At 36.4% G+C, this 23,630-nt stretch overlaps 1 protein-coding gene across 5 annotated transcripts in view; it reads right to left on the bottom strand.

Annotated features, from left to right (window-relative positions):
* Window positions 1–2,551: 2,551 nt before the first annotated feature.
* The window catches only part of COL11A1 (collagen type XI alpha 1 chain), a 148,088-nt gene continuing 127,009 nt past the window's right edge, over window positions 2,552–23,630 (bottom strand). For all 5 annotated transcript variants that reach the window (XM_082053671.1, XM_082053672.1, XM_082053673.1 and 2 more), the window contains 14 exons: window positions 23,451–23,504; window positions 18,233–18,286; window positions 17,698–17,805; window positions 17,561–17,614; window positions 13,076–13,129; window positions 12,188–12,295; window positions 11,555–11,608; window positions 11,430–11,465; window positions 11,266–11,319; window positions 10,213–10,462; window positions 7,870–7,982; window positions 6,792–6,860; window positions 5,989–6,222; window positions 2,552–4,286 (listed from right to left, as the gene is read on the bottom strand). In XM_082053671.1, coding sequence (XP_081909797.1) covers window positions 4,140–4,286; window positions 5,989–6,222; window positions 6,792–6,860; window positions 7,870–7,982; window positions 10,213–10,462; window positions 11,266–11,319; window positions 11,430–11,465; window positions 11,555–11,608; window positions 12,188–12,295; window positions 13,076–13,129; window positions 17,561–17,614; window positions 17,698–17,805; window positions 18,233–18,286; window positions 23,451–23,504 — 1,389 coding nt within the window. In that variant the 3' untranslated portion in view covers window positions 2,552–4,139. The remainder of the gene's footprint in view (window positions 4,287–5,988; window positions 6,223–6,791; window positions 6,861–7,869; window positions 7,983–10,212; window positions 10,463–11,265; window positions 11,320–11,429; window positions 11,466–11,554; window positions 11,609–12,187; window positions 12,296–13,075; window positions 13,130–17,560; window positions 17,615–17,697; window positions 17,806–18,232; window positions 18,287–23,450; window positions 23,505–23,630) is intronic.

Raw genomic sequence — 23,630 nt, 5'->3', positions numbered from 1 at the left:
ATTAAAAAAAGAGGTAGGTGAAAAATACTTTGTTCTGTTCAGAAATAGGAATGCCATGGAATTTTTTTACAAATTAAAATTCTGGTTTTCGCACTTCATGACAGTAAACAGCTTTGATCTTAATATCTGTGCATTGAGTAAGTCTGTAGGCCTAGAGCAAAGTGGATATTTCTAAAATCCTTCTGAGGAATAACAAAGGCATAAGTGATCCCTATACATCCAAATCAGAAAGTTACTGAATAGCAAATGTTATGAAGATTATATACTTATGCATTCTCCAGAGCCTGAGCCTTCACATCATGCTGTATTATTTTGTGAGCCAATTTGGGCAACAGGACCACAAAGCAGAGCTGCTCTTTCACCTGAGCTGCCATTGAGATGATATTCTAAAAAAAAGCATAGGCTCAAGAGACTGTATGAATAGAATATAAAACCTTACATATTTTTTGTTAATATTTGACAGAAAGAAGCTCTTATGTCAATAAAAATAATTTCATTCTGAATCTCTCCACTTCTCATTCACTTAATATACTTTGCATTCTGTAATGAAAAATGCTTGCTCTAGAAGTTGTTCAGGTTGGTGATAATACCATGGCTGACTTTGTTGGACTTTCTTTGTAAAATTCCAGGTAAACTAACAAACAACAAATTAGTATATCTGTTCCAGCAACACTAATTGTATTGGAATGTTATTTGTTAATCACATTTATTGCAATTTCAACATTTAGTTAATATTTTCCATCTGAAAACTCAGGTTTATGGCTCTGCTCTAGCTGTGTTTTCTAGTGCTAGGGAACTGCAAAGCTTTCAGACCAGGCCTCTGCAGGCCATACAGCACTGTGGCCTTGTGTTGCTGCAGCACATGATGGGCTGTGGCCATTTTGAAGATCTTTGGCTATGAGATATACTAGAGTGAGATGGGAACTGAGCAGGAAGCTTCTGTGTTCATTCCTGGTCATCAGGATGACCTTGGGACTCTGGGCAGCCGTGTTGTCCCAGCCCTGTGGACTACCTATCACATCCGTACTATGGTGAAAACACAGCAGAAGATCCAAGTTAGAAAACTTCTGGGGCTAGAGAAGAATTTGGTTTTCTTCTTGCAAATAACTTTACTGACCACCATTTAAGGCATAAAGTGCAGGCCAGGGCACAAAATCAGAAGATGGCTTTGCAAGCTGTTAAAGAACTGTGACAGGTACTTACATCCAGTCTTCTTTAATGTACATAGAAGAAGAAATGATGATAAATATTCCATCAGCCATTGTGCTTCCTGTATCATTTGGAAAGTGATTAATTTCTGATTTTCTTGTTATCTGTTGAGGGTTTATTGTTGCTGTTTGTGGCAGATGTTTTTTGTTCTAAAATCATGAAGGAGGTTGAGTGATTATCCTTGCTGAGCCTTATGTTGCTCTGAAAATACCAGCTGAGTATGAGAAGAAACAATAACGTTAGTCACTTGGGTGTAGAATGTCTGACAATCAGGAAATTGAAGGCTACTACTACTATTACTTTGTAATAGCTCATGAAATATATACTAGACATTGAAAGACAATTGAATAGTCAGCATCACCCACCAAAATGGAAATTACAAAACGATGAAGGCCCTTGGTCATGTCCTATTTATATAAATAATGTTTTAGTAGTGTATATAATGTAATGGCACCATAGTGGATGGACTGAATTGGTTTTTTCAATTGCATTTTAATCACTATGCAAGCTGGAGTTCTTTTATGCTTTAGCAAGATTAAGCTACAATGACTTTTTAGTATTGAAAAAAAAAAATTCTTAGATGATGCCAGGGAACAGAGAAGACACTTAGATCCCAATCCCGCTGCTGAATTCTTAACAACTCCTGTCTGCCTTGCTGAAGTTAGATGTGTTTTGACGGAGATCACTTTTCCACCCTTGAGGAACTGGAAACAAAGTCAAGCTCTGGCAAAGCTCCTGAGAGAAGCGAGACAAAACATGTCCATGGTAGCATTGTAGGCTTTGGCTTCATCCTTTCTCCTTAGAACAGAGCCTTCATTCACATAGCTGAGAAAAAAACAAGACCAATTTTGGCTAGAGCAGCATGTCTGAATATCTGTATGCTTGCAGCCTTCCTCAGTGTAATAATCTTCGATGTCCTTACTGAAAACAAAATGAATAAATAGCTTTAGAGCAGTCTGCTCCTTTGCAGTAGTCTTGGCATTGCTTTTTACTGAATTAACAAATAGCCTCTTTGATAATTTGTATGCCTAGAAAAGGAACACAAACAAGAAACCTTTCCAGGTAAATATAATAGACATGACATTTAATATCCTGTCTTTTTCATTCTCAAGTTATTTTTGGTGCATGTATAACAGAAGATTGTTCACAGAACAATGAGCGCACTTGTAATAGAAAATCAATTGATATTAAGGCATCTCCTATCAGCCATTAACATGTAAAGCTTCATTTTAAAATTAAAAAAGCTGTTGCCAAGGGGAAGAATCTTAAGCAAATAACTGTATTTTTTTTAAACAGATGGTAGCATGGGAATAAAAAAAAAAAAAAAAAAGAGAATGACCAATCCAGGTAGACAAGACTTGATTTTATTAATAAAATTTGTATTTTCCTCTTTGAGGTGACAGTTACAAACTTTGGTTCAAAAATAAAAGAAAATATGAACAGCAAGAAGTTGACTTTTGAAATCTCACTTTTACATGTATAAACGTGCATAAGAAAATACCAGTTGGAAATGAGCCAGCAGAAACTAGTACTATTTAATTTAACAATTAATAAGAAATAAAAACAAACATTTCTTTTCAAGTCTTACATATATTATGAAAAAATAATTACAAAAGGATTTGTGTTGTAAAGCTAAAATGTAATTTCTACTTCCAGCTACCTGAATAAGATGTTCAGAGGGAAGGCCAAACCAACACTTTTTGGTGAGATTTGAATAGCAAATTGTAAGAGTTTGGGTCAAAGACAGCTCTGTGGGAAGCAGTCCCTCTTCTGTTGCTTAGCAACTCTGTAGAATCACATGACCTAGACATATTGCATCCCTGGCCCTCAGGTGAAATAACAGGAAAAAAAAATTCATATTAATGGGATGGGCAAATATTGTATAGGACCATTCTGTGGAACTTTGTGTATCCAGTTCAGGAAGCAAATATCCATCATTGCTTACAGAAAAATCTAAGTAAACACTGCAAAAATCCATAAATAACTGTTTAGAATCCAGTTTTAATATTTATGCAGACCAAATAAGCACAATGGAAACGAATTCAGATGAGCTAAGAAAAAAAGAAAGCTATGTTACTAATTTATTTCACACAGATTTTTGAACAGAGCTCTTACATAGAAATAGTGTGGTGTTTTTTTTCTTACATATTTTCCCCACCCAAAAATAGAAACTTGTTTATTTTAGGTATATACAGGTATCTTATGAAATTATGGATTTAGAAAAGAAAATAAAAAGTCTGAGGTATAGCACCATGGAATACAGCACCTTTGAAGGTGCTTTCGTTATTGAAATTGAGTGATATCAGCAGAGCTGAGTGTGCTGCTCAAGGTCTTCCAGTTTTGCCACCTTAAGGTTTGTTGATGACTTCAAATAACAAAGCTCTTCAACAACAATATATACAAAGGGATTTTATTATTAATCAGAGATGGAATTGGTTTCACTGGCAATTACAGCTTTATTTTTTCAGAATACATACAATACAGTATTGACAATGTAGTTTTGTAATTATACTATAAGAGCCTGATGCAATTCAGAGACACATGCAAGTTTTGGAAGTGGACAGAGAAATACCAGTATAGTACTGTACATAGAATAATTACAGTTTATTAAACACTTTCTTAACACCTCTTTGTTGTAGTGGAAGGAGCACCATGTCGTTTGTTTTTTTACAGCACCAAAGGAATCCAAAGGGGGGGGGTGTTCCTAAAGTGAGCCCTATGTTGTCTGTCTGTGCCACAGCATCTTTGCAAAATAAGTTTAAGTCATGTGATTCTGGCCCTACAAGGGCAACAATTACTTCCTAGATAAGAGACACACACACAGCAAGACATATTTTCTATGCCATCCTTATTCAAAACTTGCATGTGGCATGAAGTGGGTTGGTAGCACCAAAGTGCAACATTTTTGTTGATCTGATTTTTTCTTAAGCTTAACCAAGGAAGCAGACAGGACCGACCTCAAATCCAAACTTCTGGTTCTGATCACCAAAGTCATTGATCATCACATCAACTATAGGCACTTGGTCTATTTTGGGTGTGTTGATTTCGATCACCGTCTTTGCATAGCCCTTTCTTGACTGTTAAAAGAGAAGCAAAAAAAAGAAGAGCAAACGTGGTTACATATCAGAGCAGTATGCATGTGCTGTAGAACTTTACAGGTTATCTATGAAGTGTAGGATATACGAATTATTGCCCCCTCATGCACTGAATATGATACAGTTTATGTTTTCTTAGGATTTTATTTTATAAAGGTGATATGAAATGTTTTTGCTTTTAGAAAGATTGGCCCATAGTTTTTTGATTTACTAAACGAAACCTACAAATGAAAAATTATGTAAGACATTTAATGTTTCTTAGAGAATTCTGAGTTCGCATCTATACTATAATAATATGTTATTAATAATAATATTAACAATAATAATAACAATAGTTTCATAGCAGTGTGCATGTCTTCTTTGTGAAAAAAAAAAATCACTAAATAGTTCTGAAAGACAGAAGAAAGGTCTCCTTCTAAGAAGAAAGATTGTAACTGTCTCTCAAATATTACAGCAGCTGTGTGGACATGAAAGTAAGTAGTAGCCTGACAGGACTACCAACCAGGTTTGCACAGCTTTGCTTCTCTATCTCCTCTAAATATCATCCAGCCAAGTTAGTTATTGGGACTCTACTTGGTTCAGATCATCTTTTGTCTCTTGCTGAGACCCCTCTCAGGTATGCCAGGGTCTTGGCTTTTAGGTGAGCATCCAGGTTGGTAGATCTGAGTGTTCTCAGTTTAGTGACAGAGTTATACCCTAAATTACTTCCAGCTCTCTCTGGAGCTCTACTGTTGCCCACTGTGGATAACAAAAGCAAAGTAAGTGTACATGGCATTCAGAAAGGCTGACATGATGCAGTTATGTATTAGAATCTCATTACTGAGGGGAGGAGACTCTGCATCTACCTGAGCTGTGTCTCTGTCTCAAAGCCAGGAATGTATCCTAGCACTTTCAGGTTTCTGATTCTCTATCACTGACTTCACAGGAACTGCCTTCAAAATGCTCCCATATCAAAACCCCAAATAATTAATGAGGCTTTGACTTCCACTTGCTCCTTTGGTGTCTTTTTTTCAATGTGTCCAGTACAAACAATTCTGTTTCTGAAGAGAGGTAACAGTTGCTATGCCTACAAGGCCCCTGCTGGAGAGGTGGTCAGAGAGCTGATGCATGTTTGGACAGCTCAGTGATTTCAGCCGAGCTAAGAGAGGATTCTGAAAGGAACAATCCACAAACATCACCTGTCTTTGACTACTAAAAAATGAGAAAAGGAAATACAAACTCATATATCAAATTATGCAATTAATTCGCTATGTTTGGGTACGTACATACGGCTCATACATATTTTTACTGTATTCACTAAATGTTCTGTCTGCGTATGCCTTGGTTTTGAGTATATTCTGCTGATGGGCTGCCTCCCCTGATTATGTTTTTTGCTTCTGGTCTTCTCTTATACTGTGCTCATGCTAGCAGATAGACTAGTTTCAGCACAACGATGCTGACAGCCTGTATCCATGCCAGGTTTGTTCCATTTCTGTTGCTTGGTTATTACAGTTTTTTTTCCAAATGAAAATTAAATAAGGGACTAGTGTACTGCAGTTGAAAGTCTTAATATGAGGCAGTCTATTGAAAGTAAAGTCTTTAGAAAGCTTTTCTCAGGAGAAAGCTATGAAAAAAATGAATTGGTTTGATTTCTACTTTCATTGACAGATTGGTTTCATAAAGACTCTATTGAATGTCTACTTACTGCACAGCCATCATGAAGAGCTTTGATGTAAGGATTGTTGTCGTAAGACATTTCTTCATCATTTGATCCTAAGAACCTTAGCGCTTTGTCATAGCTGTCAGATGATGCGTCATGCCAAGCTACGGACTGATGACAGTTGTAAGTGAAATTTTGTCTGGCAGAGGCACTCAGTAGTTTAAGGAATGTCATTTGGACCATATTAATGGAATTGCCTTCAACATCCACATAGGAAAGCTGGAAAATAAAAGTTACATGAATATTTATCTATTTTCTTTGTTAAAATGCAAAACAAAATTATTGTTGACAAAAGAACCACATAACTGTCCTTCCTTATTTAAAAAAAATAAACCAATATATAACATTTTATGGAGTCTTAAAGTTCAGTAAAGCTATGACTCAGTAAATAGATTTTCATGTTGTAGCAATATATTTAGGACGAAAAACTACATATTTTAGCTTCATTTTAATGTGAAAGAGAATTAATCTTGCCATATAGTGTAAAACAGCAGAATCTCTTTGGGAATCTGTTTTTAGTTAATTATAAAGTTCTGTCAGCCTGCAGTCTCACCTTTGCATACTCAGTGCATTTCCAATTACCTAGAATGGGGCAGGGGATCTACACTCCAGGCTTCTGCTGTCCAGTGGCAAGAGGCCATATAGCTGCTCTGATATTTAGGGCAAAAAGGCTGGGGGTGAAGAGTCTTTTCGTTATCTAAATATTTATAAAATTCCTTGGGATCTGCTGATCACTGATAGCATGTACCTGATTTGTGAATAACTGGTATGTTGCAATGACAACTTACAAGTTTGCCTCGCTTAAATTCACTAAACCAAGATCCTGGATTCTCCTTTGGCCATGATGAAATTCTAACCTGTGTGGCAGAAGAGCAGAGACAGTATTTAAAACATGTTAGCAGATAGGAAGTTTTTACATTACCTGGGACAAATTTCACATCAGATAGTAAAGAACAGTTCTTCTTTCTGATATCTTGGCCTCTTTAAAGCTCTAAAATGGGATGTTTTTCTTGCATAAAATGCCTTCAAATTAGTGACTTTAAATGGAATCCAAGGTGATAGCTTATAAAGAGAGCTATTTCTATTTGATCATAGAATTGTTTTCTAGTTCCAACCTACCTGGCCATGGGCTGGGACACCTTCCATCAGATGAGGCTGCATGGGGTTTTGAGCAACCTGGGCTTGAACACAGCATCTCTGGGCAGTCTGTCCCAGTGCCTCACCACTCTCATGGTGAAGAATTTCTTCCATATATCTAATCTAAATATACCCTCATTCAATTTAAAGCCATTACCTCTTGTCCTATCATTACACAAGACTATTGTCAACTTGTATAAATTGTACCTGTGAAGAGTGTCTAAATTAGAGTTTTCAGTGATGTTGATGCTGATAGATATTTCTCACTCAGACAAGCTTTTAGAAAGCCTTCCTCTACACCATATGCCCCATCAGAGGTAAGTTATAACAATGAGTGAGGACACTGTTGATACATAGTGGTTTACATCTACTTTGCGTAGGCATAAATGAATAGATATAAACGAACCCCCAAGCGAAACACAGTAAGAGTTTAGCTTTTAGGTGTTGAATGCTAGATTGTGCCCTTTAACTGGCTGCACAGCTATGTTGCATTCTGCAATGCAGTGAAGGGTTAGCAAGCAGGTTCATAGATTCCCTGTCTAAGAAAAGGAGTGAAAGTACTGTTTGTTAATTCTATGTAATATTTTACTACTTCATTCAGATTTATGCAAATTTCAGTGTAATCAGAAAGATATATGAAAATGTGACTAATTATCCTGTCTAGTTTGACATTGCAAAAGCATAGTAGGGTTTGTCAACAGCCAACTGAAAACACAGATTGGTACTTACTCCTTCAGATTTCTTATCTGGGTAGATGCATGTTTCCCCACCTGCTGTGAAGTTGCAGTATACTTTGAAGGAGTCTCCAGAACAGCCCTGGTTAGGATCAATCCAATATTCCCCTAAAACAAATGAGAAAATATTTGCCTTATATAGTGGAAGTGGTATTTGGAAGATCCAGGTTTTACTGCTATGTAATAGTCCTCCAAAGTTTGTGGCAAAGTTATTTTATCTGAATGATGAGAAAGCAACCCTTTCTTTGCTGCCTTGCGATTTGTTGCTGTTGTTTATGAAAGGTAACACCAGGATCAAAGTCTGTTTTTATCTATGTCCTTTTGGTTTTGTCTAATTTTGCTTGAAACCATGACTCTGTTGCAGGATACAGTTGAGGTTTTGGAGGAACTGCAGAGAACTTAGTCTCAAGATGGACCTTATATGTGAAAGATACATCTCAACAATTTGGCCACTTCAGTATTTCAGCTAGAAGGAGGATTTGTACCTGTTATGATGGCACTCTCAAAAACAGAGCAGAGGCAGCCTTAGGCAGAAATAAGCTATGGCTTAGGCCAGAGAGCAAAATCTGGAGTCATTTGCATACCTATCTACATAAAAAGGCAGCACAGGGCTTGGTGAGATTGTAGCTGGCACAAGTACCTAAAGCTTCCACTGAGAGAGAAGTACCTCAAGCAAAGATGGTTTTTACTGCTGGGTTATGAAGCTGCAACACCAGTGACACTTCAGGCTGCTTTAGTTAATAAAACACATTGACTAATGTTTGGTTAGGTGACATGGTGGAAAATACAGTTAAAACTTGCATGAGGCTTCCCATAGTCTCAGCAGTCCTACCAGACTGGCATGATGGAGAACTCAGGCCCTACAATGCAGGGTGAGTGAAGGCTGAGCATAAAAGAGAGTGGCTGTCAATCCAAGGTCCACTAAAAATCAGCCCTTTAAAAAATTTACCATTCTAATTATAATGATGATTTTTGTGATGTGGGTCCTTATCTCCAGCTAGTTTCACAGCAGGACAGCAAATGGTTTTCTGACACTACTGTTCTAATCCAGTTTCAAGCAAATAGTGGAGGTTTCAAAGAGAAATGACAAATCCTTTCACCAGTTCTGTCTTCTGAATACAGGGCATAGATAAAGCATTTATGGTATTTTAAAATTCAATTGATACAAGCTGTATTTATTGAAAACAGTCTTTCTTACCTGTAGGTCTTATCGCGGGAGAATTTTGTATTTTAATGAATGCATTTACTTCTGTTTTAACCAAAATAATATTACTTTTCTATGAAGAAAGCTCCAAACAATAAGCAAATACTGGTAAATGAAGAAGGTGAATGTGTTCTATAAAAAATATTATTAAGGAGGGTACTGAATTGTAAAATATGTGTTTTTCATATAGCACACTCTGCTTAAACACTCCTCAAGGCAACCTTCTGTTTTTATCTATCTAGAGTTAAAGCAATAAAATATTATTAAACTGTCGAAATCTATTTTTCCTCCCATTTAAAACCAGAAAAATAGTGCTTTGAACTGGGAAAAATATCCATTGCGATTGAAAAAAATCTGAAAGGATGAAAAGTCTGTGAAGGCTGGCTTTCAGTTAAACCTCTCCAGAGGGGTAAACTCAGTTAGAAAAAAAAGAAGAAAATAATAAAGCATAATGAAATCAAGACAGTTCTTCAGAACACACTGTCTTGTTCATACTACTCGGCGTATTATTAAGCTTATACTTAGAAGCATTAAACAGTGTCAAATAAACTTGCAGGTCTTTGCTGAGTGATACAGAACAGTGGTCATACCGTAGAACAAATAGTTGTTTTGAAGGGTAAAAGAACTTTAAATTTTGAGAGTCATAATCAGTAATAAATCTCATATAATACCAATTCTATTTTATATTATTATGCTAAGCTAAAGTATACAGCTACTAAAATAATTCTTATTTCTTTTAAAAGAAGCTGTTAGCTATTTGAGCATGCTGACATTTTTTAATTTTACTTTTCATTGATCTAAATATAATCAATCTTTCATCCCTCTCTTGTTTGGATATTTCTAGAAATGTAAGGCCCACCTTTCAAAACAATAACTGTTTTTTATTTAGCACTGTAAAAAATTTTAAATCTAAAACCATTCAGGTTATGTATTTAAAGAATTTTGGCTTTTACCAAGAGAACATCCCTTACTTACATTTTATGAAATTTTATACCTGCAAAAATGGATTTAATGAAACTGTATTTATTAAGCAACTATATTAATCATCTACCAAAAAATTAATTATTCTGTCAAAGTATCTTAGCAGATCATAACTTCAGGCTTGTTTGCCTTTGTCATGCAATATTAACATACCATCTGGGAAGTCTGGGTGGCAGAGTTGCAAGTCTTTGCAAGTTCGGGCTGGGTTATTCTGAGTGCCCATTGGATACTTCATGTGCTCAATGTCTTGCTTTAGTGAATTCAATGAACCAAAAATCTCTTCCATGCCATCGGAATAATCCAGAATATTATCACCAGCATCAGATAGCATGTAATCAGGAGATCTTCTTGTCTTTTTGGGTGACTGGATTGGCAACGGCTGGATTACCTCACCCGGAGGACCCTGCGAGGAAAACAAAATCTCTGGTTACCTTTTCTGTTTGTTTTTCACCTGCATAAATACCCAGAGGAAGACCACACAATGTGGCTTGGAGAGGCTTTGAATAGGCTTTCTTCAAATTCTTTACTGCACATATTTCCTTAAGATTTATGCCTATGTGCTTTGATTCACCCTCAGAACAAGCTGATTGTAGAAGGCCACACCATTGTTGTGTTCTAAACTCTTCTCACTACATTGCTGTTTGGGAAAGCACGTGCTGCCCTCACATCAGTGTGCTGCACTGACTTGCGATTGCCTCCTCATCCTTGTCAGTTCCCTCAAGCACAGACATAGCCTGTGATAAATGAAAACTGTGGATGTTTCCTATGATAAAACTTTAAAATTCCACTTGGGGTCTATAAACTAATATTTCATTTCAAGAAATTGAAACACTCATTCAGATTTAGACTGTTTTCATTTTAGATAGTTATGTTATAAAAAAGAAATAGTAGAAATAGAGAAGTATCAACAGGGGGAAAGCAATATCATACTATTTTCTGTGCTTTAATGTAACACAATAAATAATTATTGTGAGGGTTTTTTTGTATGGGGGCGGTTGTATTTTCTAAGTTTCTAGTGTTTTTTTTCCATGCAGACAGTGTATTTCTGTGTCTGGTGGATCTGGGTTTCCTGAAAAATGAATTTTCAAACAATTGTTAAGATTTTCCTATCTGCAAGTTCACAACTGCTGTTTTCTAACTGTGTCAAAATAGGATCATCATGCCAGTGTAATGTGTATGCATGTCAGATAAGACTTCTTTACTTACTGGAGGACCAGGTGGACCAGGTAACCCACTGTCACCCTTTTGACCAGCAGGACCCTATAAAGCAATGAAAGAAATACCTTGTCAACCATGCTGCACAATGTTAAAAAATAACACAAACAAAAGTTAATTAAAAGAACAAAAAAAAATGGAGGTGAGTTACTCACACTGGATCCTTTGGAACCTTTGGGACCTTGGGGACCCTATGGGCAAGAACATACAACTATAGTTGGAGAGTATTCCACACAACACAGGAGTGTTTCGGACTGGAGGAGTGTTTGAAATTACTTACAGGTAAACCAGGAGGACCAGGGGGTCCCAGTGGACCAGCAGGGCCAGAAATTCCCTAAGAAATAATCAGAAAATAAGTACAGGATTAAAGCATTCTACAAACTGGACTCAATTAAAAAATGTGTGTGTAGCTGTGAAAAAGGTAGTCCTACTAAGCATCCATCCCTGATGAGTTTTGATTTAGGCCATTTGCTAAGGTCCAAAATAGTTTGTAAGTTCAAAACATTATCTGACAGTTTGAGTTGCTTGTAGTTGTTCTTACACTGCAGTACTGACAGTCATGACTGTGCTACCCTTCAGACTAGCTTGGAAATGTCACTTTTTACATGGTACCTTAAAACATGGCTTAATAACTACAAGAAAGGAAGCTACCTTAGGTAGTACAGTTAATAAACATGATGAGCTGGTGCTGCTAATTTTATCTCATCCCTGACTTAGGTTTATGTGTTTTCTTCATCTTCTGAGACACTCTGTGATCTCATGTTAAGCTGTTTAACTTCACTGTGTTTGTACAATGCCTAGGAAAGTTTTAACATCTAGCAGGTGTTAAATGTTTATAGCAACTTTATGTCTCTCAAAAGAATGACTGTGGATGCCTGAAATTTGAATGAAAACACAAGTATGTTTTACGCACTGCATCACCCTTGGCTCCAGGAGATCCCTGTGGGCCAGGAAGACCCCTGTCACCCTTTTCACCCTGTTCTCCTGGGGGTCCAATCAGGCCAATCAAACCAGGATGTCCCTAAACAAGACAGAAGAGAATGTAGTTAAAACTCCATATATATATATATATATATATATATATATATATAAAGTAAATGTGCTTTGCAAACACACAAATTAGAGCTTTCAAATCTCATCACTATTGCTAGTCAACAATTAAACTGAAAACCAATTAATCTGAAAGCATATTCCATGTTGGCCTCTGGACTTGGAGATTATTTGCAAGCTGTGACTGCTTGTTCAATGAAAGAGATCTGAGTGCAACATAGTCCTTACTGAAACCGATACAGAAATAACAATACCTGTGGGTACAAATTTCATACCAACCTTATATCCCTTTCTCTATAAAGTTTTTCTCTGAAGCACAACCAACCAATAAATTGTTGGGACTCCATTAGGAACTGCTATCCTGTATGTCTCAAGTATCATGGCTGTTAAATATTTACATTTTGTTGTTTTAAAATAAAAATCTCTAATACTTCTTACTTCTAGTTACTTTGTTTTTGTAAAACCAACAGTTCTCTTTACATGTCTCTGGGATTTCCATTGCAAGGAAGAATCACATAGTCAGTAGATAACCACACAGGCAGTAATCTTTTTCTTTCTATATATCTCCAGGATATCAGATGTGGCTTAAAACTTGACGATTACAATGCAGGCTAAGGGAAGGTGATTGATAGACACACTAACTTGTTTTGCTTTCTGATACAAATACTCTGGTGTGTGTTTCTGCCAATTTTATACAGACTTTTAGAATGGGTCAAAATTGGAAAGACACAAACAAAGAATAAAGCGTTACCTTCTCTCCTTTGGAACCTGGATCTCCTTTCAGGCCAGGCAAGCCAGGTGGACCCTAAATAAATCAAGGGAAGTAATGTTAAAGCATGTTTTAACGTATTGCACAGATCATGTTTTGCTGAAATATTGTTAAAGGAAGTATAAGTGAAAGTACAGAGTTATTCAGTGGTGGATGGCTGTGATTGATGATGTGGGATTTAGAGCCCAAGATAAAGTTGAAATTTACATTTAAAAACTTATAATGATGGTACTGTAGCATTTGAATTACTTTATAATTAGAAATCTTTAAAGTGTTGTATTATTAGAAATCTATGAAGCAGAGGGTAAACTAAATTCTTAAAGAGCACTGAAAGCATTCAGTGAAGCAAGTGACATTAAAAAAATATTCACATAATTTTGTGTTGATTAGCCTCATTTTTGCTTGTGGTTCCATTACATGCTTTCAGTTATTACTTCCACCTTAAATGCTGTACCTTATTTTAGTTGCTTATTTTAGCCCTTCTATAAGACAGAGGAAGGTATCCTGTTATTTGTTTTCTCACAGTTTACTACAGCTCAGTAAGATTTTTGCAGAAAATAAATCAGGTATAATAACTGCTCCTCAATGGTTTTTTTTGTTGGAGAACTACCTCATATTTTGTTTCAGCACTCAGGGCATTGTTTTGGGATTATGGTTTTCTTGGTTTGCCACCTTAAATTCCTGTATTAACATGAATAATGCATTTAAATCTAATTTAAAGTCATCTAGGTGTTCTAGCTCCACTGACATGTACAAGTTTATGGCCCTTTGTCACCTTTTTAAATGGGATCAGTTACACAAATTAGTTAGGTTTTGCACTATTAGTCTGGGCAGGCCTAAATGCTTTTAGGAGCTGCCTAAGTCTCTTTAGCCCTCTACTCCTCATTTGTTGGACAGGGATAATACTGTTACCTTACAGAGGTGTTAAACTGATACCTTTTTAAGTATTTACATGGTTCACATCATGTAAGCAGCTTACAAATTTTAATTTGTATTTACAAGCCATCCTTTCTGCAGCACAGTAAAGACACATGTTACTTTATGAAACCGAGTCAGAAATGCTCATTATTCTATCTGAAGTTTTCTCCAAACATTACTTCATGCAGCTAGATTTCTGTCAACAGAAATAATGCTGGGGCAGGAGACAGAGCTGTGAACAACAGAACCATTCTACAAGCCCTTCCATATTTCTGTGGTGGGCGCAGTGAAGGCACAATCCAAACCACTAACTTTTTTCAGGTGGTTCCTATGCAAGCCAATGCTTAGAGAATCTATTGGAAAACTCAACTCCAGTCTTGCTACCTGGGAAACCACTGCAAAGAATAAACACATTCGCATGGATAGATTTTACTCTCTGCACATCCCTTGCAAATACCACTGAGTAATTTTGTTCTTCTATCTTGAACTAGCTTCCTTTCCCTGGCAGTGCTTTTTCTATCTTTACTGGGGTCGTAGGAGCAATCCATTAAAGACACTATTTTACTAATAGTCAAAAATATACCTGGATCAATAGCACAGAAAAATATTATGTATGAAGCTTGTTAAAATCTCTTTGGATTGTTTTTCCCAGCTTAAAAAAACCCAAACTTTTAAATATTTATTTATAATTTTATAATTATTTTTAATATTTCTAATGCTTTTAAAATAATTTTAGAAGAATTTTGAGGGATTTGAGAAGTCTTCTCAATGGCCATGCTTGTTTTGTGTAATTTGTACAGAATGAGGTGAAAAATTCAGGCCACGCAGTGCATTCGTTTCTCAGAAGCTGTTAATGTCACATTGAACACGTATGCATTAGGCGTTGAGCAGCTAGACTAAGTCAGTACCTCATCACTACCAGTCTCCTGCTGGCAGCGGACACCTGTGAAGTTATGATATGGAGAGCAGTAATAAGTGACCTTTTCAACCTGGCACACATTCAAAAGTGCCATAACACTTCATGTACCAAATATTATTCAGTGCGTATCCTTTGCAGCTCTACTTCAGAATATCATTAGATGCAAAAGCCTAGGCAAATACATAATTCATGAATGAAAAGTGAAGTTTTTAAGCTTTTGGAATACAGAATCAGGCATTTTCACCTGCAGTCTGTTGTGCTCTACTGCAAATCCGCTTTCATATTCTTCTCCTGAGAGCAATCTACTGTGCAGGAATGGGAAGAAGGGAGACCTAACCTCAGCAACTTTTACATATGACCTTTACTTTCTTAAAATCCAAAATAAAGTTTTAAGTTGCAGCAATGCACCTAAAAAACGTTCTTGTTTAGCTGTCAGGAAGCCTTTGCATTTAGCGTATATAGTTCATTAATACAGTCAGCTTCACATTTGAATTGAATAGTTAAGCTCTCTACTGTTGGAAAAGAGATCTTTTCATAATGTATTTGGAGGCTCCTGGTGACTGACACAAGGGAAAGAGATGCTTATTATTGCTGAATAATTGTTCATTGGCTTTTAGATTTCAGCTTAGAATTGTAACTGAAGAGATAAGTTTTCAGTGCCCCATGCATTTTATTTGTAAATTGGGCATGTCATTTAAAAACTATGGTGGTGGTCCATCATAAACTCTTTGAAGGTGTTTTTATTGCAGGCTTAGCACAAGGGAGTCCTTTTCCTTGCAGCTTCTCATTCATTGTTCCCAACCTCTGACTTACAAGTGATATCTATGAGGCCTTAGACAACATTAGAATGTTAAAATGAAAAGCAACAAAGACTTGTAGTGCAAAGTTTACTCAGTACATTATTTCTTCCTTATTGTTTTCTAAGGGACAGAGAAAAATGAAATTATATGTAGGTGTCATTGTAATACCATCTATAATTCTATACACAGAATTGATTGATAGATACATCTATGTACCAGACCACTGTTCATTGGAAAAAAAAATAAATCTTTCTAGTGTGTGGACATAAAAATATATGTTCTGAAACTCCTTGCTTATGGGTTAAGAAATTGCGTGTTCGAAACATTTTTGGAAAGGTAAATAGTTACCCAATACTTTCACCCATCAAAGCGTTTCAGTCAGTGAAAGGAAAGGCAATTGCTCCTGTTCACATATGCACATGAAAGTGAAAGAGTGGTTTAGGGTAAAAGGCTGGATTCATGCAGCATTTCAGTTTAAATTCCCCATTTTTTCCACTTCCATTTTTATATACTGGAAAAGTATGATGTGAAAATCTTACAGCTGATGTTCAGGCCCTGAGTTCTCACTGGGGAGGCAAGAATGCTCTTGGAAGATTTTAGAGTTCAGGTATGGAGTTTAACTGCAAAAACTTTCAGTATTAAGGCTGCCTAAGGACCTGTATCCTTTGTATCTTCCAAGTCCATATAGGAAAAAGAACAGATTATTTCCTTCACACTTCCTACTCACAGCCTTCGGTTTTGCCTTTAAGAGCCACATCACTCCTGAAGTGGCGGATAGCCGCTTATTGCCCTGTTCTCCTGAAGTAATCTGATTGTATATTCTGGCCAAAATAGCAGAGTGGATTTTACTTAGTAGGTGTTAACACTGCTCACAAACTGTAAAATGCCTTGAGAGTGTAACACTAGCTTATTTCCATCAAACCATAACAGTCCATATTTTGTTTTGAAGCTTTTTATTCCAAATTTGTCCCTCAACTATGATAATAGAGGTGAACTCTACTCCAGTGAGTTTGGAGAGCAAGGGATGTAAGATGTTTCCATAAATTGTATCACCTTTGCTTGACATGTGAAGAATTTACCAGCTGGCCATGTAGTTTAGATATGAATTTCTGCACATAATACTGAATAAGAAGACCAATACTGTACAATTTCTGCTCACAGTTTTGGGTTTTTTCCAGCTTGTTAGGAAAAAAAAAAGCACTAAAATAGCAAGTGTAAATAGAAGCAATGATGTAATTTGATAATACGTCATCTGTAAGCTTCCCTTGCTTTAATCATATTAACAGCAGAACTGCGATATGCTCTGGATGCCTTAGAAACTGAGAGCTTGGTTCATTCAGATGCTTTCAAACATTTTGGTCCTGGATTATATTTCCTGGGATTGCCACAGTGAACAACAGACATGATCCTGGTGTTCTGTTTTATAAAACTAGCATGTTTCCTTCTTTGGTAGAAGTCCCTTTTTGGCCCTACGTCTGACTTATTTTTTTCTTTCTCTAAGGAATAGGTATGATCTGAGCTTTTACCCTTTGAATAATGTTTTTCTAAACTAGCAGTCATTCAAATCAATGGATGTACAATATGGCTTTGCACTGCCTTATTCTACTTTTTACCTGGTATAACTCAGCAGCATTCAGCACAGCTGCCTACTAAAGTAGAGCAGTAAAATTAGAAGGCAGTTGGGTATCAGATTTTACCAGCAGAGAAGAATAGTGACTTTGTGCTAAGAACTGACTTGTACATTCATTTTTCTGTAAATGCACGGACATGTTAATGGTATATTTTAAAGAGTGCTTTTTCTGTTTTGGCGCTGAAAGGAAGGGTACTCACCAGAGGCCCAGGAGGGCCATCCTGACCTGGCGCTCCAGGTAGACCTTGTTCTCCCTAGAAAAAACAAAGTTTGCTTTACCAGACAATATACGAGAAATGCAACATTTAAAATATTATTATATGCTCTGCTTACTTACCACAGGGCCAGGAATGCCCCGGAGACCCTCTGGGCCCGGTTTTCCTGCAGGTCCCTGTGGACCAACTGGGCCCGTTTTTCCAGGAGCCCCTTCTGCACCAGGTTCACCCTAGAAAGACCATAAGCAACAGGTCAGAGAGGCAGAGCTGACTCAGCTTGGCACTGTAGGGTTATACAAGCTGCGAAGTGAGAGCAGAGTTTCCTCACTCCATTTTTTTAAAAACTATTGTAAAACTGTTCTGCACAGGACACTTTTCTGTTCAAAAGTTTTGATAGCTTCATACAAAGATGTGGATCCTGCAAAAGCATGCTCATCTGCTTTTCCACAGGGGCAAGTCGAGTTGGGCTGCCACAGGAGAGAGTCCACTATGTGCTCCATTATGTATTACTACTAATTCTGGGATTTAATTTGGATTTTACAGTTTACCTATTATTACTTCGATAAGTTTCACACTCAATGCACGATAAGCAATTTACTTTTCATCTATATATGGTTTACATTCCCATACTCCTAAAAAAATTCTTGAACATATTACCTTTGCACCTTTTTCACCTTGTCTGCCTTCAGCACCAGTTGCACCAGGAGGTCCCTGTAAAACATGGAGTCTGAGCTCATAATCTCAGTTTTCTAAAATATTACCAGTGAAGAAGATCTGAGAATGCAATTTCCACTGTATTAATAAGTAGAAAATGCTAACAAAAGAAGTTAAATTTCTTTCTTGACATTTTATATTTACAGGATAAAAATCCCAATCTGCCATATCCTTTCTTTTTCCCTTCATAACATTTTCTGAGTTTTTAGAGTATCTAAAAGAATATACAGCACCTAACATGTCTGATATGGTGAGGTTAAAAACAAAGAAATAGCTTGGGAAAAAAATCAAAACAGGATATAAAAGTAGAAGAACGATACTGATTTACATATACAATAACAATTTTAAACTTGTTTTATGTTGGCTTCTGTCTATTCACTGTAGCTTATCCACTGATTCCAAAAGGGCCTGTCATTCTCAGCACGCAGAATGGCATATACTTCTTTATTCTCCAAGTCAGGAGTGGGCTCAGTAAGCCTTTTGATTACATTTGGGTAGCCAAAAATCAATACATGCATTAATATTTTCCAATAAATATGAAAGGAAAAGGAATAATCGCATAACTAGAGACTGTAAGGAATTAAATAGAGACACTGACTACAAATAGCTCTTGGTATCATGTTTCCTGCTATTGCGCTACAAAAGCTCTGTTTGACGAAGAAGAAGGAACTTGGTAATGCAGGAGGATGTAGAGATGGGACAAGGTTCAGGTGAAGGCCATAGAAGAGGAGTTGCAGTCGTCTGGCAGCTCTGTGACTACCTATTGCTGAAGTCACCCATCTTTCATTTTCTTAAGGTTTCAGTGAAAATAGACACATCAAGGGCTGATTTTCAAGTCAGAGAATTAATATTCATAGCTTCAGTCATGAACAGAAGCAGTTTCTAGAATCTAATGTACTCTTCTGAAAATGGTTCTCTAATATATACTTAGCTTAGAAAAGATGCACTCAAGATAATGGACCAACTGTTTTCCTACAAGGTTAATATTCAGCCTGGGAAATGTCTTTATTACAAGTAGCTATTTCTTGCCAGCCAATGAGCAGCTTAAAGCAAAAGGAAAGACAAGTGACCATGATCAAATACAAGGTGATTTTCTGAATGAATAAAACTTACTTACTAAGACTCATCTGTTCATTAATATAACAGACAGTTTGTTATGTAGAAATGAAAAAAAAAAAAGTTCTAAGGACCAGCAAAAAAGAAAAAAAAAAAATCACTTCCATTTATTTTCTGCTTTTTGCCTCATAACAACAGACAAAAATAAATGCAGTCCTCTAAAAATAAAGCACTAAACCACATTATTAATTTTACAGATAAGAACTTTTCTTCCAATCAAGACCTACCTGTAATGCTTTGTGAGCTCAGGGCTTTAGACCACAGTTTGACCCAATTGCTATTTTTTATACTAGAACTGAATTTACTCCAAAAATTTTATAGCCTAATATAGTTCACCGTCCACTTCTATTGGCACATACCTTGAGTAACTCCACCAGTTTTAATTTAATTCCTGGAAATTTATATTAATTTTATAACTCTTTACATAGATGTATATAAGGACCATGCATTTGCTTCTGAAATTAAGCTTTCTCCAGGGTGGAAATGAACATCTGCAGCACGGTATGAACCTTTTGGCCAACAGAGATAGTTCAGGCTTTCCATCAAATGTAATGCAAAATGAATTGAATCACCCACAGTGGACTTTGGTCATTTGTTGTGGGTATCAACAGGTTGTTCTCTTTGGTATTTTCAAGAGCTGCAAGTGGTAAAGGACTTAATTTTATCTTTTCAAAATACAGAGCAGATAAAAAGCCCTGGGCAGTGTGGTGCAATTGCTGACTCTTTTAAAACAGGCAGAATAATTAAAATCACCACTGTTCCAATAATAATCTCTGGTGATATCTTTGTGTAGGTTGTGATTTGTTGGGTGGATCACAGTTTGCAGCGATACAAAGAGAAATTATTAGCAGGTACTTAAATAAACTCAAGAACTTCTTAAAAACAGGAGGGTTTTTTTCTTACATGAATTAATTTACATGCCCATTGTCCTTACTGCTTGAAAATTCCTGGCACTCAAGTTCCCATATGGATTATAGTCCACCCCACCTAAGAAACTGAAAAGGTGTATGTGTGATAGCTTGTATTTGAGAAATATGGTTTTTGCATAATCTAGAAATGCAGCTGCAGCATGAATTAGCAGGGCTAAAAACACTGTGATCACTAAATTACAAATACAATGAATCATGATTGCTAAACAAAGGGGGTGCGTTCATTATCAAACCGTGCCAATGCTGCACTGAGCATAAAGCAGCTAAAGGAACTGCTGTTTCTGACAGGCTGTGATTGCTGCCATGGCACAGATGGTGCTTCCACAGAGAAACAATGCTAATTATTATTTATCTTACCTTCCCACACTTGAGTTGTTGGAGTGTCTGGTAAATTTTAACTGACATAAAAGATACCAACAACAATAGTTTTGAATTAATGAATGGCTCTCAACCCTCACCACCATAGCCGCCATGGTGATTTTTATGATCATTACACTTTAAGTTTGGACATATTGTCTTGATACATTTTATGCAGAACTGAGAAGAAAAAACAACTCACACAGAAACAAAATCATCCTCAATTTTTGTTACGTGAACCAACTGAACATTTATGCCTGCTCTTCCATATTTCAGAATTTTATTAGAATAATTTAAACTGTTGATTATAGCTGTCTGTCATGTGACTAAAAATATGATTTCCAACACAAAACCATTGCTACATTTCATCAGTCTGTTCAGATAAGGACCTGGCATATTGTTAGGTGTACTGTGTATTTGCAATCAACACAGAAAAAACAGCATAATTTCAAGTGGTCTGTGCACCCTGCAGAGGTAGCATGATACTGTAGCCAAAATAGAAAAAAAAAAATCTCTTTCACAGAAACATTTCCTTTTTTTCTAAGTTATTCAACATTGTCCATAAGGGCAACTAACCAAGTAAACGTTTTCTTAATTTTTTTTTGGAAGAGAGAGCAATTGTTAGGTCTGAGAAGTAATATATTAATTAGGGTACACATTCTGTGGATGTTCTAATGAACCATTTTTGTTTCATCCATAAATTTAACCTTTTATTTTGATTTAGACTTGAGCTAGATGCTAATGAGCATGCTAGTCAATTTTACCTCCTCAGAGTAGGAAAAGGCTTATTGTTCTGACAGGTACTGCTTGGCCATGAGACCCTTGCTCAGTCTGCAAGGCACTGGTATTTATTGTCAAAGCCTGTAAAGCACCACAGTAACACAGTTTTGGTATTTGCTTATCTCACCAACTAATAGTAATCTTTTTACTGTTATCCATCTGTAACTAGGAAAAATAGTTTATTATTGGTCTTCACTTGATAGTTGAATGTCACTCTAACTATTTATCTGTAGCTGAGTTCTCTTAGATAACAATGGGGAAACTGTATTCATGTCCATGTCTTTCCCTAGAATTTGCTTCCCAGGGAAAGCTAGGGGAACCTGTTTGCAACCCGCAATACTAAATGCAGATGGCTCAAAACTCTGAAACCTGGTAGTAAGCATAATTTCAGAAGACTTGGCAGGGAAACCGAGTTCAGGTCAGTTCCAAAATAGAGGGGAAGAGGAGAATGAAAGTGAATAACAGAATAAGGAAGAAGACTGGACAGCTGAGGATTTCAAGGGAACAGATTTAAAAGTATGAATCCTGAGCACTGCCAGCTTGTTGAGAGACAGAAAAACAAAAAATGGGGTGAAATGTCACTTTCTACTAGTATAGCCAGAGCTGCACCTCCGTAGACAGCAGTATTACTACTGAAATGGTATGTCCTTCTTAATTCGGATTAAAGGATGCTTGATAGGGCTTTTTGTTGAAATTGATTCTACCATACAACTGATGAAAACTAATGAAGAGTATTTTTTGTGTTCATTCTACCAGCAAAGTATGAAGTTTTCAATCCTTCTCTGTTTCTCTCTGCTATAATGTCAATGCAATACAGACTCTCTATAAGCTTAAAACATGCAGGTACTCAGGTAATGTAGAATCTGAGTCTACAAAATGTTTTCTTCAGAATTCAGGAATGGGTTTACTTGGCAATATTTAGACATACATTTTCCCTAAATTGGAAACGTGTCAAACCACAGGTGATGTGACATTTGTGTTTCTAAAGTGTTTTTTGTCTAGGTACAATCAATGCAATATATTCCATCTGTTAGGAATGAGCTACTGCCTTTCTGTATAATAAAGTAGGGAGTTTTAATTGGATGTTGAACAAACATACTAATTGCTAATATTCAACCAAGCCATATTTCAGTTCTACTGATAAGATTGCTAATGCCACTATAATCATTTACAGTATTATAAATGTTTTGTAAGTTGGTGGAGCAAAGAGATTATTATGTAAAATAGATAAAACTAATTAGGCTTGTCAGTTCACTCAAGCCTATTAAATAGAGCAATTTAACACATTTTGTTAAATACCTCTCAGCTTACATTTAATGATGCCCCTTCCCTTATTTTTTCAAGTGTAAAAACTGGATCTAATTGCTCTCTGAAGCAGACCTAAATGTTGACGTATTTACTACAGTTCTGCAAGTGTAACATTGTTTACTGCTTTTGATTAGCTATTTGTAAAGCCTGTGAAGTGTCAAAGACTTTAGAAATACTGGAATGGCTTCATAAGTTACAGAAAAGTCTGCTTGTTAATTTTGTATGCAGAGGAGATGACACAGGTTTGCACAAAAGCTCCATTGAAATTATTTTATTTCAGAGGCTAAAGACACGTTATTCCTGCTTCCTGCCAGCAGTCATGTGCCTGAGGATGATGTCTTGTATTACTGGAATAATCACTCCTATTAGCAGACTAATTCAGCAGACACTGAATTCTTAACCTAGCAGTCACTGAATTCATGTGGATTAAAAGAAAAAGTGCATTTCTAAATGAAGAATATATTCTTCTCTATGTATTTTTGTTCTCATGTTCCATGTAACCCATGTTAAAGGGTTTTCTCTGCTATTTTTTAATTTCTCCCATTGCATTACTTAAACGAAACTTCAAACATCATAGGTGAATGTCACAAAATGGAAAGCAAGTAGCTGAAATTCTATAGAACATAATGCTTCAGAAAGAGACATACAAGAGAAAATGAGAAATTACTTACCCTTTTTCCAGGTGGACCAGGTGGGCCAGCTTCACCTGAAGGGCCTGGTGGACCCTGCAGTGGAAAAGGATAGGGTCAGCAGTAACAAATAAAGTAATTATCTCTACTAAATGCAACAACAATGTTACACGTTGACCCCTTTCAGTGGGCAGAAAGTAAGTACCATAAATACACAGACAG

The sequence above is a fragment of the Streptopelia decaocto genome, assembly GCF_964273445.1.
Source record: "Streptopelia decaocto genome assembly, chromosome: 5".
NCBI lineage: Eukaryota > Metazoa > Chordata > Aves > Columbiformes > Columbidae > Streptopelia > Streptopelia decaocto.
The sequence above is the reverse complement of the archived record's forward strand: the minus strand, read 5'-3'. Positions and strand labels throughout refer to the sequence as shown.